The 25,768-nt window shown below is 52.6% G+C and overlaps 1 protein-coding gene across 1 annotated transcript; it reads left to right on the top strand.

The window, feature by feature from the left end:
• The first annotated feature begins 14,556 nt into the window (after nucleotides 1-14,556).
• On the top strand, nucleotides 14,557-23,661 carry Gpr20 (G protein-coupled receptor 20). The gene is made up of 2 exons (XM_038341203.1): nucleotides 14,557-14,616; nucleotides 22,570-23,661. The coding sequence occupies exon 2, from the start codon at nucleotides 22,594-22,596 to the stop codon at nucleotides 23,659-23,661; it is 1,068 nt and encodes a 355-aa protein (XP_038197131.1). The 5' UTR covers nucleotides 14,557-14,616; nucleotides 22,570-22,593.
• Nucleotides 23,662-25,768: the final 2,107 nt, after the last annotated feature.

Here is a 25,768-nt window from a genome sequence, read left to right as displayed (position 1 = left end):
TACAGAGCTGTGTGTCTTTGAGTTGCTGGTTGTTTGGTTTTTTGAGACAGGGTCTCTCTGTGTAGCCTTGGCTGTCCTGGGACTGGCTCTGTAAACCAGGCTGGCCTTGAACTCAAAGAGATCCACTTGCTTCTGCATCCCAAGTGCTGGAATTAAAGGCGTGCGCCACCACCGACCAGCAAGTTGCTGATTTTTGAAACTGTTGTACAGCGCCTTCCTCCTTACTTTCCCCCTTCACATTCCCTCGGCTCCTACCCCAAACCTCAGGTGTTTTATCCCAGCATTTGTGCTGGGGACAGTGGGTTTGCCTTCCATTCGGCCTCTGGAAGCCACGAGTTCCCATCCCACCCACGCCCTGGCAGCCAGTGGCCAGAAAGGAGACACAACTAACCTGATGGAGTCCAGCCTATGCTTCAGACACTTGCTGGTGCCAGACCACGTGTTCAAAGCCAAAGTTCCAAAAGTTCCCCTACTCCTGCAGAGGAAGTTCTGCAGCCCTATTTTATAGATTCCCCGGCAGAAGTTCAGGGGATGCCGAGTGGAGAGCCAAATTCAAACCTAGCTAGCCAGTACCTGCCATCTGCTATTAGTGGACTAGAAGGTCCTGGGGCATGTGGGAGGGGTGGAGAAATCTTGAGGTTTCCTATGGGAAACCTCAGGCTGTCTTATTCTATACAACGAATGACGAGATGAGGGTCGGGCAAGAGGAAGGTAGAGGCTCCAGGCGCAGAGCTGTTCGCGTAGGAGCTGCAGATGTGGACATAACCCCTGAAGTCATCCTGTCTCTCTGCCTTAGACCTGTCTGGAACAGGAGGACCCAGAGCTGCCTGCCCCCAGGGGCAACAGGCTCAGCAGATTAGCTCAGAGGACAGGGGTGAGGTCAATGCTAAGTGGATTTCCAGGAAGCCACCTCCAGACACCAGGCCTAGCCCCAGGTCAGCAAGTCTTTAAAGGAAGGGCCCTGGCTGGGGAAATGCTGAGCTAGCCATAGGATGTAGGCTGATGCAACGGAAGGGACTTTTGAGCCCCCTCCTTGGGTTGCATGATGTAATCTCTGACTTGGCTCATTTCCCCCATGGTAGTAACAGTTATAATCCTAGGGTCATGGAGAAGATCAAGCAAGACAGAGTGGCCCATACTTGCTTTGTTCTGCCTGCCCAAGACACACCCTTTCAGTGTAAATACATACTAAGGCTCCTTCCTGAGGACAGCCATGAGCAAAAGGACAAAGAGTTTGGAGTAAAAGAAGGGGAAGAGAGAATGCAGAGAGCATCCAAACAGAAGCCATTATGAGGCCAGGCTCTAGACCACCTCACATCCTGATAACCTCAGTGGCTGTAACCATTGGGAAGAGCACAGCACTTACCTCACTGGCAGAGCCTATCACCCCTCCCAATGGCACTGAACCCCAAATTACAGAGAAGTGACCTCAGGCCAACCCCCACCAGCAGGGAAGTCAGTAGAAACACATGCCAGGATCTTTTCCTGCTGCCCTGGGGTATCCTCAGTCTCCTGTCCTGCTACCCTGTGGTGTCCGGAACATGTGGCCTGAAGTTTTATAACCAGGGAAGCTTCAGGAACACACCTGTGTGTGTTAACGTCATCACTTCAGAGCCCCCAGGATAACTCATCTGAAGCCAAATCCCATCGCAGGCTCTGCTGTGAAGGGGACAGAAAAGAGCAGCAGTGTCCCTGACAAGACACAGAGACAGCTGGAGGCAAGCCAGGCCTTGGGGCATCGTGGAGGAAGAACTGTAGAGATGGTGCTTGCGCGGCTCACTCCTGGGTCTCCTGTTGGGTAGCTGGGCGACCGCCGTGATAGCACACAGTTATCTGTGGCTTAGTTGTGTGGTGACTATTCATAGCATAAACATAAACAGCATCCAAGTAGTCTGAAACAACCAAACTGTGGCAAGCTGGAGGGCTGCGGCCATACAGATTCATTCTGGCCTGGGATCCCATGCTAAGCAGATAGCTAGCCAGGGGCTCAGTGGATCATCTGTGGCATTAGCCTCCAAGACGGAGTCTCAAAGCCCCCTGGGATATTCCCTCTAGGGATATATGGGTTTCCTTACCACTCAGGGACCAATGTATTCTGTAAGTCAAGGGGAAGACTAGGAGAGAAACTGAGATGCCCATGCATAATCTAGCACCAAGAAGCTCAGTCTCTTCTGTTGGTCCCATGCAGGCTGAGACTGAACAGGTCCTACAGCAACATAACTGGTTCCTGTGTGGGACCAAGATGCTTTCCTCCCCAGGATGAGATGGAAGGCAACTAATGTCCAAGTGGAGCTCCTGAGACTACCAGGCAGATGGTAAGGGGCGGGGGCCATCAGAGTTTGCATCTCTTCATGAAGAGTGACATAGGCAGAGGCAACTCCCTTTGCAAGCTTAGAACCTTCTGGTTGCCAATGGCACATTTGTTGAGCATTGTAACAGGCTGCCCCCGCTCAGGATATAGATGGGAGCCAGGGATCCCACTCAGACATCCCTGGTGCAGCAATCAGAAGTCTCTATGAGGGCACATGGACCTAGGCCTCAGTGGGCCGTTCAAGGTGTCTGGTCTAGAGCAGAGGCCTGCCAATAGGTAGACACAACAGATAAGCAAAAAAAGGGTGTGCGAAGGCCAAGGCCAGCCTCTCAGGAAGGAGGCTGAGACTCAACAGGCAAAGCTTGGGGACACCAGGTCAGGGTGCCCAGAAAAGAAGAGGGGTATCTTAGGGGGAACATTATTGCCTCCTGGGGGAAAGAGACAGGTGTGTCCCCACATCCAACCCTCCTGGTCCCCTGACTTCATCTGGCACCTGCCACTGTCTTTGGTCACTCCAGCACCTGGAAGACCCCTTTGAAGAAAGCTCCTGCCAGTGACAATGCCAAGAAACGAAGCTGCCCACTAAATGCCTCCTTCCAGGTTTAGAGTCAGACATGGCATGTTCGCGCCCCCTTGTGGTGTTCCTGGTCAGGGTTGATCATGTGGGCCATCCAAGCACTGGCTTAACAGTCCCTGCGCAGCAAGCAGTTCTGTGATTCTGACCCAGAATCTTGTGGTTTCAAGATCTCTGAAAGAGTGTGGAGGGTCTTGACTCAGAGATACTTGCAGCCTGCCTCCTAGACTGGCATTTGAGGAAAATGACAGACAATATGTTAGCACAAGGTCCCTACCACCATCTAGTCAGAACAGGAGGCTACAGTGCAGGGAGCTCCAGTCACAGACCACTTTGGCCCCAGGACATGCCACCACTGAGATCCAGCCCATTATCCCCAGAACCCCAGGCTAGACCTTGCTCAGTCCTCTAAGGCCTAGCAGAGACAGACTGAACCAAAAACTGTGGATACTACATGGCCAAAAGAAGGCCCTGAGGTGTCAAAGAGTCTCTACCTGCTCCTGTGGGCTCCCCAAGCACCATGAAGTTCTCTGAAATTCAAGGTCCAGCTTGGGGCAGGCGATAGAGAGGGATAGAAACAGACCCTATTTAGGTCTTAGGAGTCCAGTGTTTGAATAGCAATAAAAGCCCAGTATCTTCCCGGGTGGTGGTGGCACATGCCTTTAATCCCAGCACTCAGGAGGTGGAGGCAGGTGGATATCTGTGAATTTGAGGCCAGCCTGATCTATAGTGTGAGTTCTAGGACAGCCTGTCAGAGAGAGAGAGAGAAAGAGAGAGAGAGAGAGAGAGAGAGGGAGGGAGAGAGAGAGAGGAGGAGGAGGAGGGAGGAGGAGGAGGAGAGGAAGAAGAAGAGGAAGGAGGAGTAACAGAAGAAGAAAAGTCACCAATGGAGTCATCAAAGACAGTGATAGGTGCCAGATGAAGCCAAAGGACCAGGAGGCTTGGATGTGGGAATACACACACCTGTCTTCCCCTCAAGGAAGCGCTATTTTCTCATAAGGTCCCCACTTCTTTTCAGGGCGCACAGAAAAGAAAAGCCCAGTATCATAAACCTCGTGGCCAAAAAAGTAGAATCTCTAGCCTGGGTAGAGACCCCCATTTCGACTGAGCAAGATCAACACAAAAACCTGGCCAAAGGACCACCCCTAGGAAGGCAGGCTCACCTTAAACAAAGCTAAAGAGATGAGCAGAATAATTTTTCATCTGATGAGACAGTGCAGCTTTCCTTCCCAGAATCTCCTCTCCAGTGCAAAACTTACCAGGCCACAACCATGCAGCTTTGGAAGCCTGCTCACTAGGTACACGGTTTCTCCTTTCCTGTCTCCTTCCTAAGCACGCTTTCCTGACACTGCGCTTTCCCAACATCTCGGGCTCTCTTACTCCTTCTCTAAAGCCTCCCTCCCCTCCAAGCAGCTGCTTGTCCACCCTGTGGCTGACCTCCATGGGGCTCTACCTGCATGGCATTTTCCTCCGTGTCCCTGCTCTGGGCAGCTGTTGAGACTCACAGCTTGCCTGTTCTAGGCTTTGTTTTAGCTCTAACAAAATTGTCCTCAAACTTCCACTTGAGTTTTTCTTACATTATTTTATAAAAGAGACTAAGAGCCCTAAGAGGAGACTCTCCCCCATTTCCCTTCATTGGGATCTCCCCAGGGCAGTCTTAGCTACTGGTAAGTATAGGGGGCTGGTCAGCCACACCCCTGCACCCCCATGGACAGGGACCAGAAGCCTGGGAGATCTTCCCCATTCAGAACTCCTAGGTGACAGGGGACCAGATGTCAGCCAGCAACACTATTCTTTCACCGTCTAAATGCCACAGGCACAGCCTGCTCTCAAGTGATGCCCACCACATATCCATCAACGAGACCAGAGTCAGCACCTCCATGCTGTTCACATTGGTAGGGACATTGAGCCCTCACGTTGGAGTCAGTGCTGGGGAGGGAAGTACTCACAGGAAATCAACAAGCGCACTGGGATTTAAGAGTGAATGGGAGCAGGTCTGTCCAGGATGGGAGCAGGAGTGCTCAGTCTGCCCCACCAGCTGATTGAGAGGGTCAGAGTGTCTCAGAGTACGGTCCTCCAGTAGGCTCGCAGAAGGGGACCTTAAAGACTCAGGGATCAGTGACTGAGATGGGGGCACCCTGGCCATCCACCTGGCCCCACTCACCTCACCACCTTGGTTCAGAAGACTCTGCCTCATACCGTAATTCAACCCTCCAAGAACACACCACTACATGTCAGTGCACATGTGGAAATTCCCCATGTGCTCAGTCCCAGCCACATGACTTTGGACAGGCCACCCGCCTCCCTGAGGTATGTTCTCTTCTATAAATGTCATGTCTTGGGTGTATACACAAAGGAATCTAAGTCAGCGCATCACAGAAGCACCTGCTCACCCGTGTTTACTGTCCATTAGCTGCAGTAATGGAGTCGCAGCTGAATGGACAAAGAAGTGTAGCATTGGTACACAGCAGAGTTGTATTCAACCATGAAGAACAAACATGTCCTTTGCAGGGAAGTGGAGATCATCTTGTTAAGTGCCATAAGCCAGGCTGGGGGCCGGCGGGGGTTGGGGGAGGTAAGGGGAGGTGATGAAAGTAGAAGCTGGCCTATCAGAGAACAGAAAGGGAACCCATAGGGAGGGACAAATGTGGGGAATAGGAAGACAAGAGTGGCTTAGATGCATGTATGTAAATGACATAAGGAACACACCACTCTGAGAATTAATAACCACAAAAAAAAAACTGGAGGGAAAAATCTTTCAAGAAAAAGAAAACCATGTACAACAAAATGGTCTTGCAAATTCACAGAGCCACTGCCCGTGGTCCTTGATGTGACCCATGCTCAGACAGAGCCAGCCCTGGGCTGAGCCTATCAGCCCGCAGTGCCTGACTGGGGAGGAGCCTGCACATCTAGCCACCCCTCCCCCTATGTTCCCAGCATGTGGTCGGACAGAGATGTCAATTAAGGGCCCTTCAATCAGACCACAGCCTGGTTGCAGAGCCAAGACCTCTCTACTCCAGACCTGGAAAACAGCCCTGCTTCTGCCTTGGAGTTTCCAGTCCTCCACCAACAGTAACAGGGAATCTGTGATTTGGTAACAATGGAAAACAAAATTTGCTGTTAGATTGGTTTTTTGTTCTCGCCAAGTTAGGATAAAGTCTCTGAAATGACCAAGAGAAGCAAGATGCAGGGGAGAGGGAACATGGAGGGACTGGTAACAGGATCATGGTCCTATGAACCCTCCTATCCCTCAACGAATAGATGAAGGAAGCTGATGGGACTGCCTGGTGAAATTCAGACAGACTGGAGGGAAGAGCAGGAAACCGTGAGGATTGGGGTAGCACAGAATGCCTCAAGCATCCACAGCAGATCCCACTGAGGACAGAGGGACAGATGACCAGAAGTCTCTGGATCCAGGATTACGGAGACCTGCAATGCCAACAACGGAGCCCATCAGGCTGTGACTGCTGGGTATGGGCACTCCCTGTCCTTTGGGAAAACAGTGGTTCTGTCTCAGGGAACATTGAACCTCACAGTGAAATCAGAAGGACCTCAGCACTGCTGATGCCAAGGACATGGAAGTCCAGGCTAAGGAGAGCAGAAGTCCTATCCTTGGGACAGGGCTACAGGAATCCAGAAGAGGACAAAACTCAAACTTTGGCTTCTGGAGCATGAAGATGCTTCTCTCTCTCCCCATGCCCAAGCATGGCATTTACTCCTCGTTCCTATCTCCTGAGTCTACAGCACCCAGCCCTCAGGGACAGGAGCTGAGGGAGGCCAGATGTGCAATGCAGAGACGCAAACCATGAGCCTTCTACACCTGTAAGCACTGGCCACCAGAGGGCAGCATGACTCTCCAGAGCCCTGGAGTAAGGAGGGACTCCCGCTGATGACACACCACTGACCCCAATAGAGCAGCTGACCCCCTTCTGCCAAGCCTCTTTGGGGGAGCCTGAGTCCTTGTTTCCAGGAAACATGGACCAGAGAGTAGCAATCTCTGTCATGAAAGGACCCGTGCATTTCTTTCGGTCAAGGTCTCATGTTTGGCTTGTTGTTGTTTGGTTTTTTTCAAGACATGTTTCTCTGTGTAGCCCTGACTATCCTGGAACTAGGTCTATAGACCAGGCTGGCCTCGAACACACAGAGATCCACCTGCCTCTGCCTCCCAAGTCCTGAGATTAAAGGCATGTGCCACTACTGCCCCGTGGTTGGTTAGTTTTGTGAAACAGGATTTCACAGCCTCAAACTCATGCTTCCCCGACTTAGACTCTTCATAAGTAGGGTTGCCCTGTGCTGTCAGTCAGTGGGTTCAAACTGGCCTATTCCTTGGTCTGTGAGCTTACATGTCTGAACCATAAAACACTGTACACCAAGAATACCCATGCAGTCATTGGTTTAGAGAAGGGGTCACCAACAAAGCTGGGGCACGAGCACCCGGGATCATCCAGTATCGTCTAAAGATGGTTCTCAAGTTAACCCATGGCTCTGGGTGACATTAGCTTGTGACACACAGGAAGCTTCAGGCTACAGGAACAGTGCCTGTAAGGTACAGGAGCATGAAGTAGGTGTGCTGGCAGCTAGGCATAGCAGAGTGGGGTGGCACCACACAGTTGGCATCCTAACAAGATGTCATGGGGCTACATGTGCCATCTTATATGCCTTACTTGGCTTTCTCCAAAAAAGTAGGAAGACCGTCAAGGGCTGGGGAGGGATGTATTAGTCATGGACCTGGAGTTATAGCCGGCAACAGCTGAGTGTCCATCGTGTGCCAGGCACAGTGCCAGACTCAGGGCCAGACACATGTCCTGCCTCATCTTTCCTCTCTCCAGACAGAGCAGGAAGCATCTAAGCAAAACCAATCTCTGAGCTCCCCGATGCCAACCAAGTTCCCCACCTTCTGTACTTGGGTGACACTGTGAGAAGGAGTTAGGGCAGAGCAGAGGCTGGGGACCCAGCGAGCTCAGGCTAGGCCACCGTCTTCTCTGACTCAGAGGAAGCAGATGAAATCAGGTTCCAGAATTTAGCACCGAATGAGTCAGTGAGCACCCTGCCCTGAGAAGTCACCAAGCTCCCCCAGAGAGACTCAGTGGCCAGAAACAGCTTTCCCTGCTGGAAGCCAGATGTGCTTGTCCTCCTGGAGATCACAGCATCAAAGGGTTTTAGGGACAGTTTTCCTCAGAGTCAGATTGTGGTACATCAGGACACAGTTTGGCTTGGGATGCCCTCATCTAGCTTCCAGCCTGCTGCAGGCAGAATTCTATTGGATTATTGGGCCCTGAACCTTGGACTGGCTGAGGAGGTCTAACATGCACCCCTGTTTTAACAGATCATATCTCTTTCTTTTTTAAATTGATGTATGTATAGAGTGTCCTCCCTGTATGTATCCCTGCAGGCCAGAAGAGGACACCAGATTTCATTACAGACGATTGTAAACCACCATGTGGTTGCTGGAAATTGAACTCAGGTAGAACAACCAGTGCTTTCAACCTCTGAGCCATCTCTCCAGCCTGTTCTTAACAGATCTTCTCTTGCAACTCAGCCCTGTGGGCTCAACACATTGCAGCTACTTCTGGAGAGATGAGGAAACAGAAGCAACAGAGAGTTAGGTAAGGTGCTCAAGGTCACACAGTCTGGAGGTGGGGACGACAAAATGTGCATCCTACACTCAGGCCACACTCACCCAGGAAAACCAAGTCACTGCGTGTCTGCTTTCAGTCCAGAGCTGGGAAGCGCCCGGTGCCCCATACCCAGTAGTGGCTCATACCTCTATCTTCGCAAAGAACAATCCCATGCCCCCTCCTCCAAAAAGCCTGCCTGGGCTCTTTCCCCTTAACAGACTGGGACCTAAGGAGATTAGAACTACATCTCCATTCTGTTCCTGTCCTTCAATGCTCCCTACCCTAGGTCCTCTTTGTGCACCAGAGACAGGTCTGGACAAGTCCCAGAATCCTCATGTATGGGGGTGGGGGCTGCCTCGTCCACCTCCTTCCTGCCCTTGGATTTCCTATGACAGAGCACCGTGCCCATGTAAACACCGAAGGCAGCAGGAGAAGAGTCGTCAGCAGACCGTAAACAATCCTGCTCCGGAGATGAGGCCCAGGCAAGTTATCTGGACAGGGTTGAATCCCTGCAAAGTTTACAGTGGGAAAAAGAATTATCTACAAGGATTGGGGAACTGTAAAGACGCCTGTTGATGAATGAGCGAGTGAATGAATGAGACGGATGGTGTGTGCCCAGAGGATGCTCACGGTTGCTGAGAGGTGATGGCAGTTTAGCCGGGGTCCTCTCTAGTCAGCATCTCTGCGTCCAGCTCAGAGGTCGCCCTTCCCCAGCCTCCATCCGCACATCAGAGTCACTCTGGAGCTTCTAGGGAAGCTCATGCATCCAGTGTTTCCTCCATTGCGTTCTGTGCTGGACCAAGGTGCCTGAGGGAGTGTGGTATCCCTCCAGCCACAACTACACAGTATAGGGGACTGAAGACCATCCGTCGTCTCAGATACTCCTCCCACAACCCCAAATGCTGCTGACTTCATTGTGCAGGGGAACTGAGGCTAAGCGACTTGCTTCTTTTGCCGTCCCCCTATCCCCACGTGTCCCTGCAACCCACTTACTTGCTCATTGTCTCCTCCATCAGATCAGAATCCTCAGGCTTAACACAGCCAGGCTACACAGAGAAACCTTGTCTCAAAAATAGAAAAAGAAAAAACCAAAGAGGACAGGTAGATAGGAAGTCAGTCTCTTCCGGCTGATTGTTGGTTTCACACAATGGGAGGCTGGGTTCTTGGTGGGTTAAGTTCACAGCAGGCCTGCGCCTGGACCCTTCACACCCCCAACTTGTTTCAGTTCATCTCGGAGCAGGGTGTCCCTCACTGTAGTAAATGTATCCCTAACCCCTGTGGGGTCAGACTACTGTGGCTGACATCGGTGTGGCGACCTCCTGGATTTGTGGTTTGCTGGCCACTTCCCACCACAAACCAGCTTGAACGCCCCATAGAGAGAGGCCTGAGTCACAGGGTCCAGGATGGGTGCTCAGTGTGGACGTGAGGCGCCTTCCTCAAAGCAGTTAGAGGAAGGGCCCATGCGAAGTTATCCTCAAGGGACAACAGACCATTTAGTGTGACCCTTACCATCAACAGAGGCCTACGGCCACTGCTTTCCTGAAGTCACCTGGGGTCAGGAGCTGGCTGGGTGACACAGGTTGCCTGCTGGCCATTAGAACATACTTTAACCATGGGGGGTTATCTACAGCCTAGAAACATGCCTCCCTGCTTCCTCCCTCCCTCCTAGTCACCACTGTCCAAACACCTTCTAGGCCTGGTCTCTATCCTCTGGACATGACCTGGAAGTCTGTGTACCAGGCTGGCCTTGAACTTGCAACAGTAACAGTCTTCCTACCTCAGCCTCCCAAGCCCTAGGATTGTAGAAGAACAATACTTGAACCAGTTAAACTATGAATTGTGCTCCTGGGCCCAAGCTAAAGTCTGACCTTTGCCACATACTGAGCTCTGCTCCTGCTCATACTCTGAGCCCTAATCTTGATTATGCCCTGAGTCCTAAGCCTGGTCACATAGTGAGAGCCTTGCTCTTATTTGCACACTGAGCCATGATCATGCTCATATACTGAGCCTTGGTCCTGGTCACACACTAAGCTCCTGTCTGGATAATATTCTGGGCCCTGATCTTGCTTACGCTCTGAGTCTTGACTCTGTTAAGAACAATTCTGATTGTATACTGAGCCTCGATCCCTGTCACAGTCTGTGTCTTGATTCTGGGCATGCAATGAACACCTGTCACAGGTTGAGTTCTGGCCTTCTACATTGCCCCTGGAGGTTTTATTCTCTTTCCGTTGATTCAATTGAGGCTCTACAGCTGGAAATTGAGCCCTGGTCTTAGACTTCCTTCCATCAGGACCTCATGGAAGAAAAGGGAAGAGAGGAGAAGGGAGCAGGGAAGAAAAAGAGGCTGGTTTGCCTGGGAAAAGAATAAAGACCCTCCTGATGACACACAGGTTGGTTGTCCTGGGTCTACTTGTCTATGAAGCTAGGGACAGGAAAGGTCCCTGACTGATAACTGTGGGGAGACTAAATGGAGCCAGCGCTGCTGATAGAGCCAAACTCCTGAGAGACATCCAGAAAGGTAAGTGGCTCTGGGCACCCTCAGGATAGGACAGGCCTTATTGGGGGACAACCCCTAGCTCTCCCTGTAAGCAAGGCTTTGTGTCCTGGTGAAAGATGACGGAGCAGCTCCTCTCCTCCAGAGCTTGTTCTCCTCCTCCATAAAACGTGACCAATGGGGATGGACAGCGAAGAGCATGCGTTGTCCTTTCAGAGGACCCAAGTTCAGTCCCCAGCATCCATAACAGACAGCTCACAACGACGTGAAACTCCAGCTCCAGGGCATCCAACACCTTCCCCTGGCCTCTGAGGACACCTGCACCTATGTGCATATACCTCCCCCACAGACAGACAGACAGACAGACACACACACACACACACACACACACAAAATTTAAAAATAAAATAATTCCTTAAAACCCAAGAGACAGTCAAATCCCCAGACAATTCTAGAAACATTGGAGCTCTGTGCACCTCAGAGTCTGGTGTAGATCCTAGAAAGACAGCAGGATGTACACAGTACCCATTGTAGGGTACTACGAGGTCTGGGGAGCCCTTTCTCAACTCCATCATGGTCCTCAGCAAGCTGTGGCCATAACCAAAAGTGAGAGTGTCTCTCTGAGGACCCTCAGCTCTGGCAGGTCAGATGCTGGGCAAAGCGTTACCCCAGCTTCATTACTTCTTTACTCCATTGCAGTTTGGATTCAGGATCCTGGACATGGAGTCTGACCTGCAACCCCTACCAGACTCACCTTGTCTGACTGCTCATCAACTGGGAGGGGGTGGCCCTTCCAGTCACTTGATTCCGAGTGTCTTGCCTATCAGTCAATCCCAGGAATTTGTTACCAGCCTTCCAGAAAGTGACCATCCAAGCCAACAGCATCCCCTTTCCCATTCCCACCACGCCCCTAGTACCCCTCAAGGGTGATGCCAGGGCAATGCCAGGGCAATGCATAGCATCCCCGCTCTGAACATACAGCAAGGCAGTGAGGTCCAGAGAGCAGCTCCAGCTGTACCATGGACCCACTGTGCCGTCCCACACAGACTCAGCGCTCCTGGTCCCACGGGAGCATCGGAGGCCAGACAGGTCGGAAATAGAAAGCAGATCCAGGCCCTGCGGGGGATCTGGCCAACTCCTGACCCTGGTCGAGTTCGGCCAAGGGAGCTGAAGCCCGGCCAACTCAGAGTGGTACAATGGGCCACTCTGGAAGAGACAGAAGCCCACACTTTGACCAGGTACCAGGCCTGGAGCTGTTCCTGGAGCTTCTATGAAGAAAGCTCACTGGGCTTTGGCTCCATGTGTGACTGGCAGTTTGACGAAACAGACAGACTCCAGGCCTGGCTCTCCCCTTTCTAACTATGTACCCTTGGACAGCCGACTTTACTTCTGCTATTTGTCCTCCCTGAGAATGGAACCCAGCAGCCCTTCAGAAGGCTTGAAACTTGAGGCCCAGCAGCTGGCCCATGCCTGACTGACACCACTGTGGGTTCCTCGTTCTGCATTTCTTTGTTGTTTTGTGAGACAGAGTTTCTCTGCATATCCCTGGCTGTCTTAAAACTTGCTCTGTAGACTGGGCTGGTCTTGAACTCACAGATTTCTGTCTGCCTCTGCCTCCTAAGTACTGGGGTTAAAGGTGTATGCCACCTCCGCCGAGCTTCATTCTATATTTGCTGAACGATGGACCCTTGGATTAAGTTTTCAGACAGATAGTCACACTCCAGCAGTGGCTCAGTTGAGTAGAGTCTCCCAACTGCCCCTGTTGGTGTCACGGTACCTCGATACAAGCAAAAGTAGAGAGTGTGTTGCTGTCTCTCAGATTACCTTGCTCAGGACCGGATCACTCTAAGACCCCCTGAAGCCTCCTCAGCCCTTTTGAGGTCCACTCAGCCCCTAGGGATCAAGGATAGCTAAGTCTCTCCTTCCCTCCCCGTAAAGGCTGTGTTTCCCCAGAGACCCACAGTACCCTACGATTCCACACTTCGGAGAACTGTCTTCTTGCTCCAGCCTCTCCCTGCAATCACCCATGCTCCTGGCCTGTCACCTACGACCCATGCACCCGTGCACCTATGTTATCCCTCAGACAAGGTTCAGGAAGCAAGGCAGCAGCTGCCCTGGCCTCTGCAACCTTAGCACCACCCTTTCCCTAAGATCTGTACATCCTGCCAAGTGATAGGACAGGCTCTGCCCAGGAGCTTCCCAGAAGTGGAAGGATACCACAGAGGTAGAGACACGTCAGGAAAAGGAACAATGGAGCCAGGCTGTACCTGGGCATCCCAGGTATAGAAAGTCCCAGCCACTGGCCAGGATACCCAAGTGTAGAAAAACAGGTGGGCACTGACCTCTAGGGAAGGAGCATGGTTTTCTGGGATCACCCTGGCCAGCTGGTGAAATGTGAGCTCCTCCAGCCTCAGGCCCTGTTCTTGCCTACCAATCAGGCCCTGCCCACAGAAGTGACATTGAGTCCCTACCCCTCAGCCCTGAAGCCTAACACAAGCCTGAAAGCCTGCCTCCACAACCAGAAGCCAGCGTTGACCTAAGGGAGGCCGTCTGGAAAGTCACGGGCTCCTGCACTTCTCTGGCTCTCAGTTTGCCCATATGGGATAGATACAATGAAATCCTGAGAATATAATGGTGAGTGCGGACTGAGGCTGGGGGATTACACCGTGCTTCTGGAACCTTTCATTTCCCAGAGGATCAAAGCCACCACCATGCTTCTGGAACCTTGAGACCCGGTGGGAAAGTGTCGGCTCCCTCACAGCCCCATCACATTCTTCGGGTCTCTGCTCTACAAACCCTGACTGTTCAGCTGCCCCTTCCTGGAATGGTTTCCCCTCCATCTGCCCATCCAGACAGCCCCCTCCTGTTATACCACCTTCTACCCACTACCCTCATTCCTCTCCTGGGCTTGCTGGATCTGCCACTAGGCACCTGCTTCTTCCTGTAGTCTTTATCACACCCAGTGTGAGCTCTGGGGGCCTTGGACCTCCTGTGCACAGCCCTCCTGGGTCTACAGTGTCAGAAAGACTGCTAAGTGGGTAATCAGGGAAGCATGGTGGTGTGATCGAAATGGATGGTAGACACGAGGAGCAGAGGACTAGAGAGAACTTCCTAGCAGAGCAAACAACCCTCCACAGCCTTAGTCCCAGCGACGTTCAGCCCTTGCCCTGCCCAGAGAGCATCCTCTGCCAGCAGTCTGTGGCTACACCTGCCTGGATGCCCTGAGCCCCAACCTGCTGGGGCAGGACCCACCTTGCAAATCTCTCCTCTCTCAGAGACTGGTCTAGCTGTTCTAAGACAACGCACAGCCTTGGGCCATAAGCCAACCCTGCCCCCCCTTCATTCTTCCTGGTCTGAACAGCTGCGTCTCACCCACCCCTCCGTCTAGGGGAGGTGTGGTATTTCTGACCCCCTAGGCTCCTTCTGGCCCTAGCTCCTCTAGACAGCCAGCAGGGGTGGGGAAGAATACCGCTCCGCCCCCACCCCACCCACCCCTCTGCTCTTGTCCAAAAGCAGCTGGCTGGCCTGACGTCAGGCCCTGGGAAGGCACTGTCCGTTGGTCACAAACCTGGAACTTCAGAGCCCAGGCTCCGCGCAGAGGAAGGCACAGCAAGAGCTGGTGAGTTCCCCAGGCATTGGTCCCTCCTGTATCCCCAGGCAAGTAGCACAGCTCGGGGTACCCTCATTACCCAGGCAGGTTATTTAGGGGGAGGAGAGGGAAGAGAAAAGAAGCAGTCCCAGGAAGCAAGCCCACTTCACAGCCCTCTGCCACAGAGGCAATCACCTAGATGGAAAGATTGAGCCCCAGAGGGGAAGGGGATGGAAACGGTACCCACCCTGCCCCATCAGTGACTCTTGCCCACCTTACCCACTCTGGGTTTCATTCATGAAATTGATCACCCATTTGGTCAGCACTGGCTTCCCATCTGTTGCTGAGTCCAAAGCCGAAGTTTGGTTTCCTCTCCTGTCAAGGCAGTAGCATGGTCCCTCAGACCAGGTTAGGAAATGAAGAATGACCTGACCGACATGTACTTGATGAGCTCTGGGTCCCCAGCCACTAGCACCAGGAGGGGACAAGGTTTGCTGCAGCATCCAGGGACGACTTCTGTCCTGGATCGAGGTCTTTAATCTAACCCAGCTCCTTCCTCTGCCCTTTTAGGAGTGGGGAAACTGAGGCCCCTTGCTGGATTTGTCTGCTCAACCCCACAACACAGCCTCAAAGCTGATGCTTCCCAGCTGGGCTTACCCTGATGTAGCTGCCCTGTGAGAAGGCAGTGGAGCAGGGTCCCGAGGGGGCTGGCTGGCTGGGAACTGGCTGGTGGCCAGAGTGCCTGGCGGGACAGATACGGAGCAGCTGGGTAGCCTCAGGCAGGACTGAGACAGAGGCGGTGGCGGGAATGCATGGCCCGCAGGGGTACCTGCCACTGCCCACCTTAATCTGCCCTCCACAGCAGGCCACCAGGGACTTCTGTCCCCCCCAGGGGCTGCGTGGCTGCGTGTCAGTGTGCAGGTCACCCTGCCAGCACTGTCAGAGTGAAGGAAGCCATGCTTTCTCCTGGGAGCCCCCAGGGAACTTCTTCCATCCTACACAAGCTGGTATGATCTGGGGTGTCTATCAGTAACCCCAGAGGGCCAGAGGGGAAACAGAGGCTCAGAGAGGCTGGGAAGGGTCTCTCTAAATCCTCGTTCTAAATCCCAAGCTGCCCTCTTTAAATAGCTTAGGTTGATCTCAAAGTCGCAACAATCCTCCTGCCTCAGTTTCCAGAGCAATGTTAGAATTACGCACATCAGACCCATTTCCAGCGGGTTTCTGTTCAGAGGGGGAAAGAGGTGTGTTGATTTGTTTTGTTTGACAATTCTTGGTTTGGTTGACTGGCTGGTTGGTTGGTTGGTTGGTTGACTGATTGATTTTAGTTTTTAAGATAGAGTCCCACGTAGCTCATGTGAATTCAAAGGCTCACTGTGCTGCTCAGACTGACCTCAAACTCACAGTGATCCCCCTGCTTCCGCCTCTCCAATTCTGGGATTGCAGGTATGTGCTCCCACACCCACCTTCAGAGGGGTCTTTCAGAAGCACTCATTTGCATTCTTCAAAGCTGTTCTGACACAGGTCACCTAGGCCACACCCTTACTAGTTCCAGTCCAGCCAGATACCACACAAATAATAACAGGGAGGCAGGTGAACATAACCCTGCTGGACCATGGGACTGCTGCAAAGAGAACAAGCAAGGGAAGTGGGGTGCTCCAGCAGCACCCCCTGAGGAGGAAGGTGAAGCAAGTCCAAAGAAGTAAGACTCCTTCCATAAATCTAGTCAAAACCAAGGCCACCATGTACCTAGATTGCTTTGGCTTCTCACAAAGTATTGAGCCACACAAGGGGTTCCTACTTCAGAACCCCGAAATAAACATCTCCAAGCCATAGCCTCTTAACAGCAAAAATTGGGCCAACAGCACCTATTTGGGGTTCCCTTGGGAGGTGGTAGTGAGTTCCTTGGAAGTATCCTCATAGGGGCCAAAGAATTATGGGACTATATTGCTCTCTCCCCAGGAAGTGATGTCTATGGTACTAGGGATTTAAGGGGGCCCAGGCAGAGTTGTGTGGAGTAATAACTGTGAGTTCCAAGGTCACCTCAGGCACAGGGAAGAGAATATGCAACCCAGGTGCAAAGAACAGCTTGCCTGGGATGGAGAACAGCAGGTACAGGCTAAAGGTCTATACTCCGAAGAAGTAAGCAGCTGCCCCGTTGGCACTTCCTAGCAGCCCTAAAAAGGCTGAATTGACAAAGCAGGGTATCAGAGGCTGGTGAAGCTGTAGTTGTTCAGGCTAGAGGTGAGAACTAGAATGGCAGGGACACATGTTTAGGAACATCAGGACCCCCAAGTGTTGCCAGTGATCCCCCAAAACATGTGGCATTCCCATTAAGGTCAAGGACTCAAATAAATGTTCCCAGATAATGACTTTGTGGAACCAGCAAGATAAAACCCGGGTCCTATTCTCAACAGTGCTCAGTCTGCTCCCAGAAAAGCTGGATTAGAGGTCTGAATATACAGTGTTTCAGGGAGCTGCCAGGTGATCCAGGGCAAGTCTGGTCCTTAAGCAGGACTGAATGAGGAGAAACCAAAGGGCAGCAGCTCAGGACAACCGAACACAACTGATGCTGGATCTAAAGAGGATGCTACCATGTCCCACAGAGTAGTTCAAATGTGTAATCTCAGCACTTGAATAGCTAAGGCAGGAGGATTGCTGTGAGTTCAAGGCTAGCCTGTACTTACATGGTAGGTTCCAGTTCAACCTGGACTACACTGTGACTGTCTCAAAAATCATGACTTAAAAATAAGCAGGCAGGTGCTTCTTCAGCCCTGGCTCTCTTGTCCTTAGAAGGCCATGTGTGTCTTTATTAGGGTTGCAGGCTGAGCCCTCACAGATTTAAACATATACCTGTGATCTTGGAGCCCCGAGAACCACCCAGTTGCTGAAACTAGCCCTCCTGCTCCCTGCGTGGCTCTCAGTCCTACCCAACACAGCTCAGATCTTCAGGGTCACGGTCTCTATGCTGTGTGACCCTGGACAGATGGCTTGTCTCTCCTATAAAAGCTACTGCTGCCTTGTGGCTATGGAGTACATTCCCAACCAAAGCCAAGAGCACCTCAATGCCTGCCCCTCCCAAGCCTGGCACAGAAAGTCAGGTGGAACAGGATCCAGAGTCACCCTGGTCCCCTGTGGAACCAGCCAGGGCAGCCAGCCTGCAGAGGAGCAGCTGTTGGGCCACATGCAAACACCAGGGTGGGTTTGGCAGAGCCTAAGAAAAAGCCAAGATAAGCCACTCACCACTCACAGTTTGAGGAGAGAGTCAGTCTCTGGTGCCCAATATGGAATCCTAGGCTAGAGCATTCTGTGGCTATGTGCTCAGAAACTGTAAAGGACAGAGGTGGCCACCCCATCAGTGTTCTGGGCATAGTATATCAACATGGCCTCGAGGGAGGGAACGGAGTCAAATGACTTGAGGAGAGAGGTTCACTCTGTCCCTGGAAGCTTCCTAAAAGCACTGAGAAATCCTGGGAAGGCTGACGTGGCCACTCAGGATCCTTCAGCATGCTCACAGTAACTGTGCGGTTCTCTTGTGCACACTGTGGTCATTTCCCCCTGAGCTACACAACACCTCCAGGCCTCCCCGCTGGACCTCCTTCATTTATCTAGGTCCCCAGAGTCTTGACTCTACAAGATGGAGTGACTCGCGAGAGCTTGGTGGAGGCAGAGCATGTTTAAAATACACATTTCCATGGAGTATGGTGATGGGAGGGGATGGGGACAAACCCAGCAATCTGGGTGGCAGCAAGGGGCTTCCTGGCAGAGGTGGCAGGCAGCCTTGCTCAGCTCGTGGATAGGGAGGGTACAACTGTGGGCAGAACCAATAACAAGGCCCCCAGCTCCACCCTTAGCGCAACCCTAAGGGGTCTGCAAAAGTGAGCAGTGGACAAGGCAATGAGTGCCAGAGCAAGAAGCCAACCTTACTTATCCTGCAGGCTTTAGCAGGATGGTGGGTCTGGGCTGGCCACTTACAGCCCATAGTCCCTAAACGCTCAGACTGCTGGGAAGGTACAGGATGCAGCATTATAGGGGTAGCTAAGTCACTGAGGGAGGAACAGAAGGCCAAGTCAAGGGGACATCCAGAAATTGGGCAGGGATCATTCCCTCTAGCAGGCAAGAGCCCTGGCATCAGAGAGACACCCCAGCTCTTTCCAAGACCCAGCCTCAGGCCCCTGGAGGAAAGGGACTGCATAGCCCCTCTGAAGCTTGTTTGCATGAGACCTAGGGGACCTGGCCCACCACAACCTGCCCCTAGCAAAGCCTCAACTGGCCTATAACATGGGAGTTCTGGCTCTGGTCACCTGGAGGGGAGAAGAGAAGTTGGCAGAGTCAAGCAGCCTCTACCACATGTGCTCACTCTTTGGTGAGGCCCAAAGAAGGCTCTCCTGCCCCAAAGCAGTACAGGCCACAATGGAGGTAAAGAAGCAAAGTGGCCCCAATAGAAGCCTTCTCCTTCCTTGGGGAAGATGTGACTGTTAGACTCAGACAAGTCTCTGTGACCTGCTGACTTGTAGCTTCCCACTTCCTCCAAGGCCAGGTCTGTCTATGTGTCCCCTTCCAGACTTCCCCAGGACACATACCCACCAAAAGCCTCTCCATCGGGATTGGCATGGGAGGAGTCCTGTGAGTGAGCACTTAATGATGCAGTGAGGACTTCACTGTGAGAAGCTGGAACTAGGGGAGTACCTAAGGGAGTATCAGGGGTGGACGTCATAATGGGTACAGAAGCAGCTGTAGGTAGGAGGAACATGCCAGTGTGAGGCCCCAGCTGTGGACAGAACCAGAACTCCATGAACAAACAAGACCAGGTCTTAGAGAGGGACACGATCAATGTATAACTGGGATCAGGGGCCAGTATGTAACTCTGTCCTGGACCAGGGTTCGAATGACCTGGATCAAGATTGAGAATAAGACAGGATCAAGACTTGGGTTCCTTGAGTGGGGAATGAGGACATGGTGGGGATCAGGGTTCCTTCTGTGGCTCTGCCTACAACAGAGGTGTGTGTCTGGTGGGGAGGCACCATACGTGCAGGATCAGGGTTCAAGATGTAACTAGGACAGGGCGTGACAGAGATTGGCCTTATTGCATTTAGGGGCTTGGGAATTGACATATGTCAGGTCCAAAAGCGACTTGGGACAAATGGATACGTGTGGTGTCTATTAGTATACCATAGTGCATGCTGGCCCCCAGGCTGTCTTAGCATCACAAGTACCAGTTACAGGGTCCAGGTTGGCATCCTGTCTCTTCTCAGCTCTTCTTACACAACACCTACCCTAAACTTCCACAGCTCATGGGCTTCCCTCTCCTAGCTTCTCATTCCCTTATAACCCTGCAATTTCATCTACTTCTTTTGTCTTCCTCTCTTGGCCCCATCTCTCTCAGTCTCCTTTGCCCATGCTCACTTTGTATCACTTTGTATTCATCTCTCGCTCTCCCGCTCGCCCCTTCCATGGTCCAGTCCAGTCTGCTGGACATGTACAGTGTACTACTTTCTCTGTCTGCTCTGCACTTTTCCAGATGCCTCTGGCTGTAATCTCCTTCATATCTACAATAAAAACCTTGCCCTCCACCATACCACGGAGCGGTCTTACCCTCAGTTTACACATCTGGTGCCGAAACCCTCCGTTTACACAGTGTATAATTAGGATCAGGGCTCATTGTATCTCTGGGATCAAGTCTCAGCGTGTAATCAGGATGCAGGCTCAGAGAGGGATCAGAGCTCTTAAAACAAACCAGACAAGCAAAACCCAGTGTCTCTTTATGTAGCTCTGGCTGTCATGGAGCGCTATAGACCAGGTCAGCCTCCATCTTCATAGTGATCCTCCTGCCTTTACCCCCTGTGTGCTGGAATAAAGGTGTGAACCACCACACCCAGTAGAGCTCAATGTTTGACTAAGGTTGGGCTCGGGGTGTTACAATGAACGGAGGCTTCTTATGTTACTGAGATCAGGGCTCAGTGTCCGACAAGAGTCGGGACTCAGTGTGGGAGCAGGTTCCAGTCCCAGAGTGTGACAGGAACTAAGGCTCATTGACTTACTGAGACCTTGAGTCAGTGAGCAAGTAAATTCTGTGATGGGAAGATCAAGGCACAGCTTTACCCGAAGTGAGGGCTGGTATTCTTGGAGGGCAGCATCAGGTATGCGCCTCCATCGGCGCTCACTCTTCTAGATGCTGGGATATTCTGAACACAGCTCCTGACTCTCTCGAGGCTCAGGATACCTCAGAGTCCCACTGTGCTATTGTGTCCCCAGTACCTCAATAGCATTTCTTGTCACCACAGACGGCCCTGGGGAATTTCTGGGGACGCAGGACCCTGAGGGCTGGCGTCACCCTGGGACTGAATCCCAGAGGAAGCGCTGTAATGTTTATTACAAGTCTCTTATTATGTCATTCACCCAAGGCCAGAGCACACAGAGCCTGGGGAGAATCCACACAGAAGAATCTGTCTTGTTAGCTCTGGGGTCTTTTCTTCTAACACCTTCTTACCCATGTCCTTGACCCTAAGACACAACCCATAGTCCCCAGGTGCCAGGTCCTGGACCCATACTCCCTTGTGTCCACTGAATATCTTTCCTGCTTCTACCTTGCCTGGTGTCTTGGAACCATAGGGCGACAGGAAGGCCATACCGTTTACTCAACAAACACTTCTGCTTAGAGGGCCCAAGATAAAGACCCTGTGTCTTAGGCAGCACAGAGGCTCCTCCTAGAAGCCTCGATGTGGTAGATGTCCAGGGTACTGGTCTCTGGGACAGAAGGTACACTGAAAGACCTCAGCAGAGACTGAACTCTCCAAGCACACAGCTAGAGGAGACCAGCCCTGCCAAAACCCCACCCTTCAAAGTTAAGGCTGCATCAGCTCTGCTAGGATAGACATTGGATCCCCAACTCCCATCTACTGGGAGGCGAAACTCTGTGGCTAATTCTAGGTTGGGGTGGCCAGAGGGAACCTGCTGCCTGAGGCTATATGTCCAGGTCCTGAAAGTGGACCGTGTCTGGGCTGTTTACAGCAGTCAGCTAACAAGGGGGACGCAGGGAGCCAGCCTATGGGTAGGAAGGGTTTTCTTGTGCCCTGAAGGGGGGTGGAGCAGTGGGCATCAGCAGCGCTTCATGTGCCGCCCTCCTCCCTGCCTCTTTCCAGAGGCTCCTTTCTTCTGAAAAACCCCAAAAATGTCCATATTTGGAGGGTCAGCCTGCTGAGGCAGGGGGAGCGGTGCTGGGATCCTGTTAACCCTTCCTCTTTAAATAAAGGGATAAATCAGAACGGAGTTAAACACTATGGCAGAAACATAAACAGCGGGTAGCTCCAGCCCAGCCCCCTGCCCGCCCCACACCACCCTGCATGGAGTTCAGTGTTTATTTGACTCACACCGGAGGCCCGGCAGCTAGGCAGCTTCTGCTGGGACCTGCCTCCTGGCTCCAGCTCTCAGCACCCATATAGCCTACTGACCACCCATTCTCCAGGGAGGGTCCAGAGTGGTGATCTGAAGCTGACCGGAGGAGAGGTAAGAACAGACCAAGGCCGAGGGGCTGGGGCCTTGACAATGGGTGTGGAGCAGGGGCAGGGCAAGCAGCTTCTAATCCCCCACATGGGCCAGCTAGTCTTTATCCCAGCAGAACTGGTTCATCATCCACCAGCTATGTCTGCAATGCTCCCAGAGGCAATGGGATTCCAGTGGCAAAGAGTAGCACAGAAAGCACAGTAGCCAAAGGACTTGCCTAAGGAGACGCAGCTAGGACACGTTAAAAGCTGCCCTGAACTCACACAGCAGCCCTGTGTGTTCTTTGCTCTGGAGTCTCATGGCGTCTGAGGACAGTCCTCCATGCAAATGTTGGTCTGTCCATCCAGAATGGTTTCAGGAACCTCAACATCTTGCTTCATGCACAATGGACAGGGTCTGGGTAGAACAGAGAGAGCTGGGTCAAACAAAAGCATGATTTGGGGAATGCTAGATACCTAGGATGACTCGTCTGCTTGCTTCCAGGCTGGGGGCCCACTGACCACTGCCATGCCCTCTGCATCCCCCACGAGGCCCTGGGATGCTGTGCCCCCCAATACCACTGCAGCAGTATGGACCAATGGAAGTGTGCCCCTTTTCCACCTGTTTGCCCAGCTGGATGAGGAGCTGCACCAAGGCTTCCCCAACCTGTGGCTGGCGCTAATGGTCGTGCATGGCACCATCTTCCTGGCCGGGCTGGTGCTCAATGGACTAGCATTATATGTCTTCTGCTGCCGCACGCGGACCAAGACACCTTCAGTGATCTATACCATCAACTTGGTGGTGACTGACCTGCTGGTGGGCCTGTCCTTGCCCACACGCTTTGCTGTCTTCTACAGTGCCCGTGGCTGCCTACGCTGCGCTTTCCCTCATGTCCTAGGCTACTTCCTCAACATGCATTGCTCCATCCTCTTCCTCACCTGCATCTGTGTGGACCGCTACCTGGCGATTGTACAACCTGAGGGCTCCCGTCGCTGGCGCCAGCCAGCCTGCGCCAAGGCTGTGTGCATCTTTGTGTGGCTGGCAGCCGGCATCGTGACCCTGTCCGTACTGGGTGTGAAGACTGGTGGACGATCATGTTGCCGTGTCTTTGCTCTGACCGTTCTGGAGTTCCTGCTGCCGCTGCTGGTCATCAGCATGTTCACAGGCCGCATCATGTGTGCGCTGTCGCGACCCGGCCTGCTACGCCAGGGCCGCCAGCGCCGCATGCGGGCCATGCAACTGCTGCTCACGGTGCTCGTCATCTTCCTGGTCTGCTTCACACCCTTCCACGCCCGCCAGGTGGCCGTGGCAATATGGCCCAATGTGCCACACCACACGAGCCTCGTGGCTTACCACGTGGCTGTGACCCTCAGCAGCCTCAACAGCTGCATGGATCCCATTGTCTACTGCTTCATCACCAGCGGTTTCCAGGCCACTGTCCGAGGCCTCTTCCACCAGCACGGAGAAGAATTCAAGCCCAGCAGTGTGGGCGCGGTCAGCATGCACAAGAGCACCAAGGCTTCGGGCCCCCATCAAATCCTCAGCACTGGCTCTCACACCCTCACCCAGCCTCTGACCAATGGGCCTGAGCCCTAGGCAGCAAATGCTCTGTCTAGGGACTGAGAGGTTACCAGTCAGTCACAACCTGGACCTGGCCAACAAGTTGACTTCTTATTGATCCATTGGATGTGGCTGCCCAGTGTGTTGTATTGACAAACTGAGGCCACTGTGCTGTGATTGATTAGCAATGTCTGCCAGGGACTCCAGCTGGGGTATAACGGTGTGAATGTCAGATGCTTACCTTTCCTATGGCTGTTCAGTGGTGTCCGCTGAACACTCGGGAAGGTAGCCAGGAGCTGTTCCTCACCTCTCTTATTTCGTCTCCTGAAGAAGCTCCTCCAGAGAAAGCATAAAGATTAATGTTCTGAGGACACCACCAGAAGAGTCTCCATCCCAGGTGGATGGAAAAACAAGAACAAGACTGTGATCTACAGGGAGTGGAGAGAACCCCTCGAGTGGCCCTGGGCTTCTGAACCACACCACAGACCAGCAGAGCAATACAAAGTGCCCACTGCCCACTATGTCCCAGGACTTAGGTATCCAGCTGACACTCGGAGCACTGCAACCCCAAAAGAAGAAGCTAGTTTTAGTTTCAGCCTTTTCTGTTTTTCATGCAGAGAGGGGAAGTGATACAGACACCACCACTGGACAATGGTAGGGTCAAAGCTAAGGCCAGTCTCACAGCCTCCAGCATACCAGCTCCTGCTTCCACACCTACCTTCCAGACTCCTGAAGACCCTGCCCAGGAATGGTCCTGAGTCCATTGCCTGCTCCCCCAGACTCTGCAAGGCCCCAGCCCTGTCTGGTGGATGAAGATGCTAAGAATAAAGATACAAAGCAACTCAAACTCAGGGCCACCAATCCTAGGCCTCTGTGTCTCCTAGGCTCACCCTTCTGGGGACCAGAGCTCCCTTGGAGACGATCCTCTGACCACTGTCTCCAAGCTGGTCTCCAAGGGGGTCTCATACTTGCCTCTCTCAAGTCCTAGGCTCCTGGTGTTTGGGGGCGGGGTCTGTGGTGAGGGAGCGTGCTCTGTGTCACAGTCTGTGAAGCAGGTGAGGTGGGATCTGGGCCCAGATTGTGCACCAGTCTAGTGAGAAGTTTCCTATGTCCCAGGGACTTGGGACTTGAGTGGCTGGAAACGGGAGACAATTGGAGCATGGTTGGGGTACAAAGAGTTTCTAACTGACTCCAGACAGGGTACCTATACCCAAGCTCAGAGGACTGTGTGAGAATAAGAAAGCCAGTCAGGGACCCACTTTCCAGCCAGGAGACTGGGCTTTGGATATAACTAAATTGCTAGCTAATCATGCATGGTGTGCTGGACTCGACTCCCAACACGACACAACAAAAAATGGACAAGGTTTGAAGTGAAAGCATGATGACAGTCATGGAGAGCGGAGAACACTTGGAGAGTCAGAGGCCAGTCTTGTTCCCACTAATCCCAAATAGGTTTCCAGGACATCATGAGACCACTGGGGTGGGATGACACTGGATTTCATTTTCTGGCCGAGATGAGATGACCTAAAGTTCAGACATCAAAGGCATAACAAGAAAGACAGCGGGACATGGCCCTGCTTGGGGCTACTTCCTGTCTGTATACCTGAGAAGCAGGGGCCAAAATCATGACACTCTTTTTCTGAGACAGGGTTTTTCTGTGTAATCCTAGCTGTTCTGCAGCTCGCTCTGTAGACCAGGCTGGCCTCGAACTCAGAGCTCTGCCTGCTCTTGCCTCTGGAGTGCTGGGATTAAAGGCGTGCTTCACTGTTTTACTCTCCTAACCACCATGTCCCTGACCCTCCCTAGAGTCATCTGTTGTGCCTTCTACTGAGGCCCCCCCCCCAAAAAAAAAAACACTAGGTCATACAGGGCCAGAGACTCCAGACTCCATCCGAAGGGATCTTTCGGGTTCCTATAGGTTACTCACATCCTTCCCTCTTCCCCCTGCCACGTCCCAAAGTCTATGTCTCTATAACCTGACTCCCTTCTGTGCTGAGAACCACAGAGGCAGGGACTGCAAGCAGCAGAAAGCAGGGCTGAGACAGGGCAAGGGTCAATACAAAGAGGAGTCCAAGTCAGTGGTGGACAGGAAGCTACATCGGCCCCTTTAGCGTCACATGAACAATCCCCCAACCTTTTCTAG

Source organism: Arvicola amphibius, chromosome 9 (genome assembly GCF_903992535.2).
Source record: "Arvicola amphibius chromosome 9, mArvAmp1.2, whole genome shotgun sequence".
NCBI classification, from domain to species: domain Eukaryota; kingdom Metazoa; phylum Chordata; class Mammalia; order Rodentia; family Cricetidae; genus Arvicola; species Arvicola amphibius.
This window is presented reverse-complemented; position numbering and strand designations above follow the sequence as displayed.

What these genes read in the sequence shown, in the direction of transcription:
- Gpr20 (XM_038341203.1), top strand. Translation starts at nt 22,594, where the DNA reads ATGCCCTCTGCATCCCCCACGAGGCCCTGGGATGCTGTGCCCCCCAAT.